At 37.0% G+C, this 14,943-nt stretch overlaps 2 protein-coding genes across 2 annotated transcripts in view; one reads left to right on the top strand and one right to left on the bottom strand.

The window, feature by feature from the left end:
• Positions 1 to 14,943, bottom strand: part of LOC309511315 (uncharacterized protein) — a 224,296-nt gene that overhangs the window by 111,475 nt on the left and 97,878 nt on the right. The window contains exons 15-16 of the mRNA XM_082186420.1: positions 5,207 to 5,380; positions 1,387 to 1,560 (exon numbers count right to left, since the gene is read on the bottom strand). Of these exons, the coding sequence (XP_082042546.1) occupies positions 1,387 to 1,560; positions 5,207 to 5,380 (348 nt within the window). The remainder of the gene's footprint in view (positions 1 to 1,386; positions 1,561 to 5,206; positions 5,381 to 14,943) is intronic.
• Positions 1 to 14,943, top strand: part of LOC309511370 (uncharacterized protein) — a 220,937-nt gene that overhangs the window by 108,234 nt on the left and 97,760 nt on the right. The window lies entirely within an intron of this gene.

Below are 14,943 nucleotides of genomic sequence, written 5' to 3'. Positions count from 1 at the left end.
TTTCAAGAACAACTACGCTAGAGAAAAATATATTGATTATCATATGTTACTTCAAATGTTTCCATTCGTTATGATGATATGAAATGAGATAATAGTAAAAACATAAAGCCTAATGTTTGGTGCATTTTTCCTTTCAAACGCAATCGCGCTCCAAAATATGATACATTCAAACCCACAGCGCTCCAAAATATGATACTCAAACCCACAGCGCGCTCCAAAATATGATACATTCAAACGCACAGCGCGCTCCAAAATATGATACTCAAACCCACAGCGCGCTCCAAAATATGATACATTCAAACGCCATCGCGCTCCAAAATAATAAACATTATGGTTATACACATCTATGTTTGAGCAGATATCCACAAACAGTATTTAACAGGAAACACGGGTCTAAATAGTATAATATTCACCATATATCTAGCAACAGTTCAACTGCAATGTGAAGTTTATGCAACAATACCATAAACTAATAAGTAAGATTTTCTTACCTTACATCTTTCTTGTCTTCAAATCACGTTCTTCTTCTTCTGAGGTAAATCCAATATAAGCTCAGACGTGTCTTCCAAACTCGACGAAAAGCAGAGACTTGTGAAGTGTTTTGGTGTTTTGTGTTTGAGGTAACGAGGGCGTTCGCGTTCCATGTGGAGATTTGCATGTGAATCTCTTTTGCGCGAGTGGGCGTGTCGAATTAAAAAGTAATTAGCAAGCGTTTGAGAAGCTGGACATCCTGTTGGTTTTATACAAATTACTTAAACAGAGAATATTTGTTTTCAGTTTGAATCCGATCATTTAAAAGTACACACTTAAATGTGTATAAAGGTATATGGCTCATAAATGTGTGAGAAGTTTTCGCTGAGTTTTGTTTCAGTTTATAGACGTGCTCAAGAAAAAAAAGTTCACAGCGACGGAGAGGCAGAACGCACACCCTGTTTATTTTCTTTATTTTACAAAAGCACAATGTTTTGATTTGATTGTAAGTGGACACATACAAAAGTAGAAATATCACAGATTATTTTTTTATATTTCTTTTTTCTGTATAACCATAAATGACGGAGTAATTTAAGTTTATGTTGCTGCTATGTGAAAAAAATCCAGCAAAACGCGTCGGCGCGTTTCTCGACCTCAGAGGGTTAAATATCTCACTGGCTGCCAAATACAAATACGATGTATTGAACGTTTGTGTCCGACTCGTCTCATACACGCAAACTCTTTTTTTTACTGTTATCCGCCCCTCTACTATTTCTGTTTTGTCTTTATTTATTTTTTATTTGTTAATAATTTATTTATAATTAATTTATATTTCCTCCAGTTTGACCTGACAGTATTAGTAAGTAAAAACAAAAACAAAATGAGAAGAAAAATAACATATTTATACAATCTTACCCCAGAATCTCCAGTTTACAGTGAGGATCCTTGAGTAGATCAGAGAGCAGATTCATCCCTGATGCTCCTAGTTTATTTAATGACAGATCCAGTTGTCTCAGGTGTGAGGGGTTTGATCTCAGAGCTGAAGTCAGAGCAGCACAACCTTCATCTGTAACACCACAATCACTCAACCTGTAGAGAACAATGACACTCTTCAGTCTCTCAGTTCAGGAAACACTGATATAAATTATATGATTTATATGAATTTCTCCTCAACAGATTTTTATATGATAGCAGTTGTCACCTCTTCACATCATCCAATCATGTTTATAACTTTCAAAAACGATCAAAAGTAAAATGACCTCAGAAGCTTTGGAAAGAATCTAATGAAGATGAAACATCCTTTTCAGTTACTTGATGGTAAAAAATTTGTATACAATGGTGGTCAGAATGAATGGCACCCCTGGTAAATATGATCAAAAATGGCTGTAAAAAAATAAATCTGCATTGTTTATCCTTTTGATCTTTCATTCAAAAAATTCACAAAAATCTAACCTTTCATTGAAGTAAAATAATTAAAAGTGGGGAGGAAATCACATTATGAAATAAATGTTTTTCTCCAAAACACGTCGGCCACAATAATTGGCACCCCTAGAATTTTTTACGAGTAAAATATCTCTGAAGTATATTCCCATTAATATTTACCTTTATTTAGCACACCAGGGTGACTAGGAACATGAAATTGTCTAGCTATGACTTCTTGTTTCACAGGAGTTTAAATATGATGAATACACAAAGGCCAAATTTCTTTAATCATCCATCACAATGAGTAAAACCAAAGAATATAGTTCTGATGTGCAGCAAAAGATTGTTGAGCATCACAAAACAGAAAGTGGGTGTAAGAAAATAGCTTAAGAATTGAAAATCCCCATTTTGACCATCAGGGCAATAATTAAGAAGTTCCAATCAACTAAAGATTTTACGAATCTGCCAGGAAGAGGACGTGTGTCTATATTGTCTTAATGCACGGTGAGGAGGAAAGTTTGAGTGGCCAAAGACTCTCCAAGGATCACAGATGGAGAATTGCAGAGATTACTTAAGTCTTGGGGGTCAGAAAGCCTACTTTTTTTTTTTTTCAAACAACCCCTACACAACCACATGTTGTTTGGGAGGGTTTCAAGAAAAATCCTCCTCGCTCCTCCAAAAATGAACTCCAGCATATTCAGTTGTCAGACACGACTGGAACTTCAAAAGGGACCGGATTCTATGGTCAGATGAAACAAAAAATGGGCTTTTTGGCAGCAAACCCACCAGATTTGTTTGGTGCAAACAGGGAAAAAAAGTACCCCATGCCTACGGTTAAATATACTGCTGGATCTTATATGTTGTGGGCTTATTTTTTTGCTGGAGGTCCTGGACATCTTGTTCAGATACATGGTATTATGGATTCTAGCAAATACCAACAGATAAAAAAATCAAGACCTGACTGCCACTTCTAGAAATCTTATAATGGGCTGTGGTTGGATCTTCCATCGGGACAACGATCAGAAACAAACATTAAAATCAACACAAAAATGGGTAACTGAGCACAAAATGAAGCTTCTGCCATAACCGTCCCAGTCCCCTAAACTGAACCCTATAGAAAATGAGTGGGGTGAACTGAACAGAAGAAGCACCAACACGAACTTGTGAATCTGAAGGATCTGGAGAGATTCTGTAAGGAGGAATGGTCTCTGATTTCTTGTCAGTTATTCTCCAAACTCATCAGGCATTATAGAAGAAAACTGTCCTCTGTACAGAAGATCTGTTATCTTGGCTAAAGGAGGTTGCAAAAAGTATTTAACCTGTTAAGCTGCAACGCCACTTTTGAAAAATCCCCAGAAATGACATACCCAAACTGAAACACATACAGTTCATGAACCCTTTGCACTAAAAGCACAAGTATGATCTCATTTGAAAGCTGACACCTGGTAGTTTATTGTAAATGTAGAATTAATTATTGTCATAATGAAAATATTTTTTTAAAATAGCTTCAAAGTTTTGTAAAGTTATTAGAAATTTATTTTTATGAAACATATTCATGAAAATAAAATTGAAGTGGGCCCTGGAGCAATCTAGAAATGCACTGCAGCTAAAGCCATATGTGTGACCATGTTATATTTAAAATCTGAAAATGATGAGTCTAAAACTCTGTATTTAGTTAAATGTTTTTCAAGATCATGTCAAATTACTTTATTTTGATTAGACTCTAAAAATGCTACTGATGTTTAGTCATCATCTAAGTCATCTATTCAGTCTATTGTCTCTATTGTTTTGTGGTGCAAACGAGCCCCATTCAGTCTCAGTCTCCCCAGTACACATTCACACACCTCCAGCCTGGTTATGGATCTAAATATGCATATCTTTTGTCTGCATTATAGTTACTAACGACTGGCTATTCACAGGCTATTCATGGGGTTTCAGTCCCTAATTTATTTTATCAAAGTTCTCACTTACATTTGAAACTGTATCAAATGCACTAAAACATTTCAGAAAAGCATGACTATTTAGAAAAAACCCCATAAAAGAATAACTTCTAGGTGACAGGTGCACCTGAGCTAGCTAGCATGTTAGCTTAGCACACCATCAATACACGACCATTTATGAGATTAAAACTATGTTTGTGCTTCAAACTTATTTCATAACTCAAGTCGAGTGTTTTAAATAATCTTCTGTGATCTAATTTGGCTTCAGATAAAAAAAAAATCAGAAAGAAAATATATTATTTATAGTATGCACGATGATAAAGTCTATATCGATTAGCATTACATTATAAATGTAATCTATTATTATAAAAATACCTGGCATTGCTTGAAGAACACTCTAATATCAAATATCATTTGCAATCATGTTTATTGTCTTCAAAACGTCTATATCTGCATATTACAGCGATCTCTGTGTTAGCTTTGTGTGTAGCTGCTATCAGTGACGTCCTTGAAGGTCACATGATTATGTCTCTTCTTCATGTTCCATATATGGAGTATTATTGTGCATATAGCGCCCTCAGGCTATTGGTATGAATTGAAAACACAGCACATCTCAGTAAGAAGCGCTCATAATGATTACATCGACGCATTTGGGTATAAATTCAAGAAATATTATTCCTGTCTATAGAAATATGATGTAAATCTATGAGAATATATCAATATTTCTCCAAGTCTGCACATTTTTGAGCTAAAAGCCCTGAGGGACGTTGTTTTGTATAGCACTGTCATGACAACAGCACGGAGTTTTTTTTTTATGAATGGACCAGCTGACGCTCATAATTCATATTAAAGGGATCAACGCATTTTTTCATTTCATAACTCCTGACACAAATTAAGACATAACTGTCACTATAAGTTTCTCAGAATACAATAGTTGTCAAATACTGAAACTTGAATCTTATATCTTTTTAATGATGTATAGTTTGTCAAGGTAAAACATTTAATCTGATAGTAACTTTGAACTAAATAAATAAAAAAATGCTTCAGTGCGCCGACGCACTGGTGCAGCTTAACAGGTTAATAACAGGGAGCCAATAATTATGGCCAGCGTGTTTTGGAGAAAAGCATTTATTTTATAATGTGATTTACCCCCCACTTTCAATTCTTTTACTTCAATGGAAGGTTAGATTTTAGGATAGATGCAAATTTCTTGAATGAAAGATCAAAAGGATAAACAATGCAGATTTATTTTTTTTACAGCCATTTTTGATCATATTTACCAGGGGTGCCATTAATTCTGACCACAACTGTATATTTTATTTTATATCATTCATTATTTGCCACAGGAGAATAATACTTTTATAAAATCTTACCACAGTATCTCCAGTTTACAGTGAGGATCCCTCAGTAGATCAGAAAGCTGCTTGACTCCTGAATCTTCTACTTTATTCCATGACAGATCCAGTTCTCTCAGGTGTGAGGGGTTTGATCTCAGAGCTGAAGTCAGAGCAGCACAACCTTCATCTGTAACACAACAATCCCTCAACCTGTAGAGAACAATGACACTCTTCAGTCTCTCAGTTCAGGAAACACTGATTTAAATTATATGATATATATGAATTGCTCCTTTTACAGTATTGCTTGGCAACAAAAGCACATGCTAAAATCATAAACATTATCATTTTTTATCAGTGTAGAGATTGTTGTCAGTGTGACTTACTGAACTGATCTGGATTCTTTAACCACAGGCAACAGCTTCTGAAGAACTTCAACTGCTGTATTTTGTGCTCCAATAAACTGGCTTAGATCAAAAACATCCGTCTTCTGCTCTGATGTCAGCAACACATAAACCAGAGCTGACCACTGTGAAGAGGAGAGTTTGGTTTCTCCTATTTTTCCAGATTTCAGATAACGTTGGATCTCCTGCATCAGAGAATCATCACCCAGTTCATTCAGACAGTAGAACAGATTGATGGATCTCTCTGGAGAGCGATTCTCCCTGATCTTCTGTTTGATGTACTGAACTGTTTCCTCTTTGTTGTAGGAGCAGCTTCCAGTCTGTGTCAGTAGTACTCGTAAGAGAGTCTGATTGGACTCCAATGAGAGACCCAGAAGGAAACGCAGGAAAAGGTCCAGATGTCCATTCTTACTCTGTAAAGCCTCATCCACAGCTATCTGATGCAGACCTGGTAATGGATTAAATCTCTTCCAATATGCATTTATACAGTTGTTTGTACAGGAGATGTGCACATATAGTGCTGCTAGATGTTCCTGGATGCTCAGATGAACAAAGCAGAAGACTTTCCCCTGATACAAGCCCAACTCCTCTCTGAAGATCTGAGTGCACAATCCTGAGTACACTGATGCTTCTGTCACATCAATGCCACACTCTCTCAGGTCTTCCTCATAGAAGATCAGGTTGCCTTTCACAAGATGTTGGAAAGCCAGTTTCCCCAGTTTGAGAATCATGTCTTCATCTTTCACTCTCTTCTCATAGTCCTTATCATGTTTGATGTTGGTCTGAATGATCAGGAAGTGTGTGTACATTTGAGTGAGAGTCTTGGGAATCTCTCCTCTCTCTGCTTCACTCAACATCTTCTCTAGAACAGTGGCTGAGATCCAGCAGAACACTGGGATGTGGCACATGATGTGGAGGCTCCTCGAGGACTTAAGGTGTGTGATGATTCTTTTAGACAATCTCTTTTTACTGATTCTCTTCCTGAAGTATTCCTCCTTCTGTGGCTCATTGAAGCCTCGTACCTCTGTCACTCGATGGACACACTCAGAGGGGACGAGATCCGCTGCTGCTGGTCTGGAGGTGATCCAGATGAGAGCAGAGGGAAGCAGATTCCCCTCAATGAGGTTCATCAGCAGCTCGTCCACTGAGGCTGATTCACATATATTACACAGTTTCACTTTGCTCTTAAAGTTCAGAGAGAGACGACACTCATCCAGACCATCAAAGATGAACAACACTTTATATTCATCACTGGATATTTCCATTTCTTTTGTTTTAGGGAAAAAGCCATGAAGAAGTTGTGAAAGACTGAGTGTTTTGTCCTTCATCAAGTTGAGCTCTCTGAAAGGAAGTGGAAATATGAGCTGGACGTCCTGATTCTCTTTGCCTTCAGCCCAGTCCACAATGAACTTCTGCACAGAGACTGTTTTTCCAATGCCAGCGACTCCCTTTGTCAGCACAGTTCTGATGGGTTTGTCTTGTCCAGGTAAAGGTCTAAAGATGTCATTGCATTTGATTGGTGTGTCCTCTGTTGCTGCTCTCCTGGATTGTGTCTCAATCTGTCTCACCTCATGCTCTTTATTGATCTCTCCACTTTCACTCTCTGTGATGTAGAGCTCTGTGTAGATCTCATTCAGGAGTGTTGGATTTCCCCGCTTTGCTGTTCCTTCATACAGACACTGAAACTTCTTCAGCAGATCTGATTTAAATGTGTTTTGGACCAGTTGAGAATCATGACTGAAAGAATAAATTATTAGATTACAACATAAATTAACCCTCTGAGGTCGGCAAACGCGCCCGCGCGTTTTGCTGGATTTTCTTCACATTGTAGCACTATAAACTTAAATTACTCCGTCATTTATGGTCATATAAAAAAAAGGAATATAAAAAAAGAATCTGTGATATTTCTATTTTTGTATGTGTCCACTTACAATCAAATCAAAACATTGTGCTTTTGTAAAATAAAGAAAATAAACAGGGTGTGCGTTCTGCCTCTCCGTCGCGGTGAACAATTTTTCTTGAGCACGTCTATAAACTGAAACAAAACTCTTGCTAATTATTTTTAATTCGACCACGCCCACTCGCGCAAAAGTGATTCACATGCAAATCTCCACATGGAACTCGAACGCGCTCGTTACCTCAAACACAAAACACCAAAACACTTCATCAGTGTCTGCTTTTCGTCGAGTTTGAAAGACGCGCTGTGAGCTTACATTGGATTTACCTCAGAAGAAGAAGAACGCGATTTGAAGACAAGAAAGATGTAAGGTAAGAAATTCTTACATATTAGTTTGTTATTGTTGCATAAATTTCACATTGCAGTTGAACTGTTGCTAGATATATGGTGAAAATTATAATATTTAGACCCGTGTTTACTGTTACTGTGTTTCTGGATATCTGCTCAAACGTAGATATGTATATGGTAATGTTTTATATTTGAGCGCGATCGCGTTTGAATGTATCATATTTTGAAAAGCAAAACGCACCAAACGGTTTCATGTTTTTACTATTATCTCATTTCATATCATCATAACGAATGGAAACATTTGAAGTAACATGATAATCAATATATTTTTCTCTAGCTTAGTTGTTACTGAAATCTTTTGGAAGATTTATAGGCTGCTATAGGTTATTGTTATTATTATTTTATCCAGCACTGCACATAGCCTATGCTTACAAGGCACAACAAACCTGGTGTTCATTATATTATATATTGTTGGAAACATTTGTGTGTGTGTATTCTGTGAATTTTAAAAAGCAATTTGAACCAGAAAAATCTAAAATTGATTCCCAAAATCGTGCATGCCTTTATTTTAAATAAATCCAAACAATATAAAAGCCAATATTTTTTAAATCTCCTCATTCTTTGTGCAAGGTTGTTCAGAATGACAGGGCCTGATAGCTCCTAATAGGGCCGTTAGGGGAGGGTCTTTGTCTTTGTCAGGTGTGAAAAGCTTACATATTAATGAGCTCCCGCATAAAGCTTTCTCACACAAAACACGTCGTACATTTTTTAAATCAATATATTGTCTTATCTGAATGAGCAGTCAGGGTGATTTTCACATAATTTTGGAGCAAATATTCTAGGCTACGTGATACAAAGTCTTGTGAAGAAATAATCAGTATGGGTTTCATGGCCTTATTTCAGTGAGAATTTTTTTTTGTATTTTCACAAACCACTCATAAATGTCATTATCTCAAAACTACAAACTTTTACATACATGCTGCTGATATATTATTGTAGCAGAGTTTGTGCTGAATACAGTGTAATTAGACTTTAGCCATGAAAATGTCACAAGTAACAGAAATAACCACAAATGTCAGAGCATGTCAGAACACCTCCAGGGCCCAGAAAACAGCTCAGACCCCAGAGGGTTAAAGAAGTAAAAGTGATAGTAAATAGAGATGCACCGATTACAATTTTCTGGGCCGATTCCGATTTCCGATTTTTCATTAAGTTTGACCTGCCGATACCGGTTTTAGCCGTTTCCGATTTCATTTTTTCTGACCACTTTACAGCACACACAAATATTTATTTTATATCTTTTCTGTAATAGAACATTTTACAATTTGCATAGTACATATTTTTTTGAACAGATAAATGCTATAAAATAGAACTATATAAATTACTCCAGGTGTGGGTAATTCGCACACATCTAAAGTGCAGTGTTATGGAAGAACCATTTTCTTTTCACATTCAATATCCAATAATTTTTTTATACATGTATTTAGCAAACTAAACGTCTGTATGAAAACAGGAATGGCGATAAAATAATATATAAATAAAAAATTTAATAAATATAGCCTTGCAGTATAAAGATATTTCTCAAAGCACACACACACAGGCCTATTGCAATCACTTGTACAAACTGAATAATAAAACAAGTTTAAATGGGTACATTTTCTATAAATATTGTTCTTCGTTTTCTTTTCTGACATTGCCTACTCCAGTTCTTGTTAAAACACGCACATTCTGTGCATTTTGGGCACATTTTGTGAAACCCTATTTAGGCTATTTTGTCCATCAAAAGTGTGCTTTCCCTTTAATTGAGCGTGAGCAGTGCAGCAAATAGACTCGGCGCCGAAACACGCGCTTCACTGCTCGCGACGCTCCTGCTTGACGCTCACGCGCTGCTCCTGCTCCCGTTGTGATTAACATGCACGGCGAAAAAAAATACGCGCTTGCGGTCTGAACGGACGTAATTCACGAGGTTTCCTACATGTGTGTTCCGCGTGCACGTGTGATGCTGATGTTGCGCGATGTTAATCATGCGGCGCCCGAGTGCATTTGACCGGCATAAAATCGGTATTTGTCAGACTGACCGGCCGGTCGCCGGTCACGGCCGATCACGTGAAAATCGGCCAATTCCGGTCACCAGCCGATCAATCGGTGCATCTCTAATAGTAAAATATCCTTATGACAGAAATATTGTACCTCAGATTATATGACATGTGTCTTCCCCTAAATGTTCCTCGAGTGTCCATAAAATGTTCACTAATTATGGACAGAACAGAAACAATACAATTAAGTAGAGAAAACAGAGACAAGAATTCATGAATAATTCACTATTTTGTAGAGGGGAATCAAAACAACACAGATTGGTAGATCTATTAGTAAAATTTGACTTCATCGATTCTTGCTATATAAACCCTTTAAAGGAACACGCCAACTTTTTGGGACTTTAGCTTATTCACCGTATCCCCCAGAGTTAGATAAGTCCAAACATACCCTTTTCATCTCCGTCTGTCTCTGTCTGACGCACCCACCGCTAGCCTAGCTTAGCACAAAGACTTGAGGTAAACGGCTCCAGCTAGTACACTGCTCCCAATAAGTGACAAAATAACGCCAACATTTTCCTATTTACATGTTGTGATTTGTATAGTCACAGCTCGACAAATAACAAAGTCACATGAGACACAGCCATCTTCTAACCGTATACATACTGGGAACTATATTCTCAGAAGGCGAAGCACTGCTACTTGGGTGGAGTGATTTGCTCGCAACACCTGAGAATCCCCGTGGTGAGGAGCAGAGAGTTCGCTCAGAGTTGGAGTAAATAACTCCGCAGAAGTAGCAGTGCTTCGCCTTCTGAGAATATAGTTCCCAGTATGTATACGGTTAGAAGATGGCTGTGTCTCATGTGACCTTGTTATTCGTACACGCTGTGACTATGCAAATCGGTGTTTGGTGTTTTAAGCCCCCAACAGCGCCTTCCAGGCAGCGAGGGGATGGGTAGGTTTAAGGTTGAGGGTAGGGTTAGCTGCCTCTAAGGAGCCATTGGGGGCTTAAAACACCATCGAGCATACAAATCACAACATGTAAATAGGAAAATGTTGGCATTATATTTTCACTTATTGGGAGCAGTATGCTAGCTGGAGCCGTTTACCTCCAGTCTTTGTGCTAAGCTAGGCTAGCGGTGGGTGCGTCAGACAGAGTTACGGCACGCACGGAGATGAAAAGGGTATATGGACTTTATCTAACTCTGGGGGATACGGTGAATAAGCTAAAGCCCCAAAAAGTCGGCGTGTTCCTTTAAACTGCTCTCTGTACTTATAGTACTTTGTGTGTGTGTGTGTGTGTGTGTGTGTGTGTGTGTGTGTGTGTGTGTGTGTGTCTGTTAATTGTGTTATATTTATGTATAATATGGAAACATGTTTATTTTATTTTTTCCCCCCATTTTATTTATCTATGTTTGTATATGTCTATTGCTTTGGCAATATTGTGCTGTCCTACACAGTCATGCCAATAAAGCTAATTTGAACTGAATTGAAATGTTTGTCTGTGTGAAAACTTTGAGATTGATAACGTTTTGAGACTGATAAGAGCGGCAACGAACATTCAGCATGAGTTCAAAAACACCACATTTCAGCACCAGACCACCTCTTATTTAACACAAACAAATGACATTTATTTTGTATTCGTTTGTATTAGGTACATCCGTGCTGCAAGATGTTTCATAAATTTGTTGATGTTTCATGTTTATTTTGTTTCATGTTTCAAGATGTTTCATGTTTATTTTTCCAAAGTTTGCATGTCTGTAACTAAAGAAGTATTAAAGATATCTTAATATCCATTTAGACTTCAGTTCTTAACAACATGTTCTTTTGGCATCTTCACTTCACTCTTGTTCAATTCCAGAGATATGAGGATCTCAGGTCCTGTTTACACCTTGTATTAAGAAGCATTTTCGTCAATCAGATCACAAGTGGACAACGTTAAATACAGGTGGTAACAGGGTCTAAAACGTTTTGAGCTTGTCCACTTTTGACTACTTCCAAAGGTAGTGGAAAACGCATTCGACCGGATAGCTTTCATAGTGTAAACGCTCATGTGGTCGAATGCTGTTGAACAGCCACAAAAGACTGTCTTCTGTCCGTCTACTGATGTAATGCATAAAGATTATATTAAGCGCTCTTGCCAGATAGGATATAAACTTTGCTGGCTGGAGACACAAGTTTGAGTTGAAGATGAAAAATGTATCAAGCACAATGTTCTCTCACCGTTCCAGATTTCTAACACACACTCACAGCACTCAGCTGATCTTGCGGCTTCAGAGCAGAAACGAAAGCTGATGCTCTCCGTGTGTTAATCCATTGTCTCCTTTCGCATTCATATGTAAATTGCACAAGCTTATTTCGTCCATTAGATTGAAAGATCTGAAATAGCCCATTCATTTACCCACACATAGACCCTCCCCTCAAAGAAATCAGGACAGAAGTGGTTGAAAGTGGACAAAAGAGACGGATTAAAAGACCAGGTGTAAACAGGAATTTGTCTCCCTTTGTCTCCCTCGTCTACTTATGATCCGATCGACCAAAACGCATCTTAATACCAGGAGTAAACAGGAGCTCAATGCGGCTCCATATGCAGATTCTTGAATTTAACCAAATGTGGGTCACTTTGCATAGAGCTAATACTTGTATTGAAAGAGGAATGTCTGAAGAACAAATAATGTTGAAACTAGAAATGTACCTTTATTCATTCGTATAAAACGATAATTGAAAATTGCAATTTTGACTGTCCTCTACAAAACGTAAACTTCTGAAATTTGGTTGATTTGACACAGAATGACCCTATAGATGATTTTACATGAAAATAAATCTCACATAGAGAACTATCTATCTATCTATCTATGAAATGATGTACCTCAGATCAGTTGATGTGTGTTTTCTCTTAAGGTTTAAAGGCCTGTTCATAGAAGTGTCACTCTTCATGGACACACAGCTGGACTCCGGTGAGATTGATCTGTCACCCTTAAACTGACTTTAATAGAATAGAGATAGAGACAAGAATCAATTTGGTTGATTTATGAAAATAAAAATGGCATGCGTTATTTGTGTGTGTCTGTGGTCTCTCTGTCTAAACAAAAATGCTGTACCTCAGATCAGTTGATGTGTGTTTTCCCTTAAATTTCATTGGCTGATCCATAGACGCGTCACTCTTCATGGACACACAGCTGGACTCCGGTGAGATTGATCTGTCACCCTTAAACTGGCTTTAATAGAGCAGAGATAGAGACAAGAATCAATTTGGTTGATTTACGAAAATAAAAATGGCATGCGTTATTTGTGTGTGTCTGTGGTCTCTCTGTCTAAACAAAAATGCTGTACCTCAGATCAGTTGATGTGTGTTTTCCCTTAAATTTGATTGGCTGATCCATAGACGCGTCACTCTTCATGGACACACAGCTGGACTCCGGTGAGATTGATCTGTCACCCTTAAACTGGCTTTAATAGAGCAGAGATAATAAAATAGAGACAATAGAATACAGACAAGAATCTATCTATATATCTGTCTATTTGTTTATCTGTCTGTCTGTCTGTATCTATCTATCTGTCTGTCTATCTGTATCTGTCTGTATCTATCTATCTATCTATCTATCTGTCTATCTATCTGTCTGTCTGTCTATCTGTATCTGTCTGTTTATCTGTCTGTCTGTCTGTATCTATCTATCTGTCTGTCTATCTGTATCTGTCTGTATCTATCTATCTGTCTATCTATCTGTCTATCTATCTGTCTATCTGTTTATCAGTCTGTCTGTATCTATCTATCTATCTATCTATCTATCTATCTGTCTGTCTGTCTGTCTATCTATCTGTCTATCTATCTGTCTATCTATCTGTCTATCTGTTTATCAGTCTGTCTGTATCTATCTATCTATCTATCTATCTATCTATCTATCTATCTGTCTGTCTGTCTGTCTATCTGTCTGTATCTATCTATCTGTCAGTATCTATCTATCTGTCTATCTATCTATCTATCTATCTGTCTGTATCTATCTATCTGTCTGTATCTATCTATCTGTATCTATCTATATATCTATCTGTTTATCTGTCTGTCTGTATCTATCTATCTATCTATCTATCTATCTATCTATCTATCTATCTATCTATCTGTCTGTATCTATCTATCTGTCTGTATCTATCTGTATATCTATCTGTTTATATGTCTGTCTGTATCTATCTATCTATCTATCTATCTATCAGTCTGTCTCTATCTATCTATCTATCTATCTATCTATCTATATACAGTACAGGTCAAAAGTTTGGAAACATTTTAATGTTTTTGAAAGAAGTTTCTTCTGCTCATCAAGCCTGCATTTATTTGATCAAAAATACAGACAAAAAAAATAAAATAATATTGTGATATATTATTACAATTTAAAATAATTGGTTTTCAATTTATTGTTTTAAATTATTATTTATTTCTGTGATGCAAAGCTGAATTTTCAGGATCATTACTCCAGTCTATCACATGATCCTTTAGAAATCATTCTAATATGATGATTCATTATCAAAGTTGGAAACAGTTCTGCTGCTTAATATTTTTTCATAACCTGTGATACATTTTTAGGATACTTTGATGAATAAAAAGTTTAAAAAAATAAAATAATTGGGGTCAGTAATTTTTTTTCTTTCTTTTTTTTGAAATAAATCAATACTTTTATTCAGCAAGGATGTGTTAAATTGATAAAAAGTGATAGTAAAGAAGATTTATATTATTAGAAAATATTTTTTTATTTTGAATAAATGCAGTTCTTTTTAACCTTTTATTCATCAAATATATTAGGCAGCAGAACTGTGTCCAACACTCATAATAAATTAGAACAGTGGTTCCCAAACTGGGGGGCGCGCGGAGGTATTGCAGGGGGGGGGGGGCGCGGCACGGCTACGGCTTCCCGGGTTAGTTACAATGCTAGCATAACAGCATGGACAAGTTTGTGACAGCGCTCCAGATGATGAATCTTCACCAAATGTAGCAACTTCAAAAGCAAAGACAAGAAAATATGACGAGGCATATCTCGCACTCGGCTTCACCAGCACAACAGTGGGTAAGGAGGAAAGACCACAGTGTGTTGTGTGTCTAAAAAT

This window comes from Leuciscus leuciscus, assembly GCF_965113295.1.
Source record: "Leuciscus leuciscus genome assembly, chromosome: 12".
Lineage (NCBI taxonomy): Eukaryota > Metazoa > Chordata > Actinopteri > Cypriniformes > Leuciscidae > Leuciscus > Leuciscus leuciscus.
Note: the sequence above shows the minus strand (reverse complement) of the source record. Positions and strands in the feature narration are given on the sequence as shown.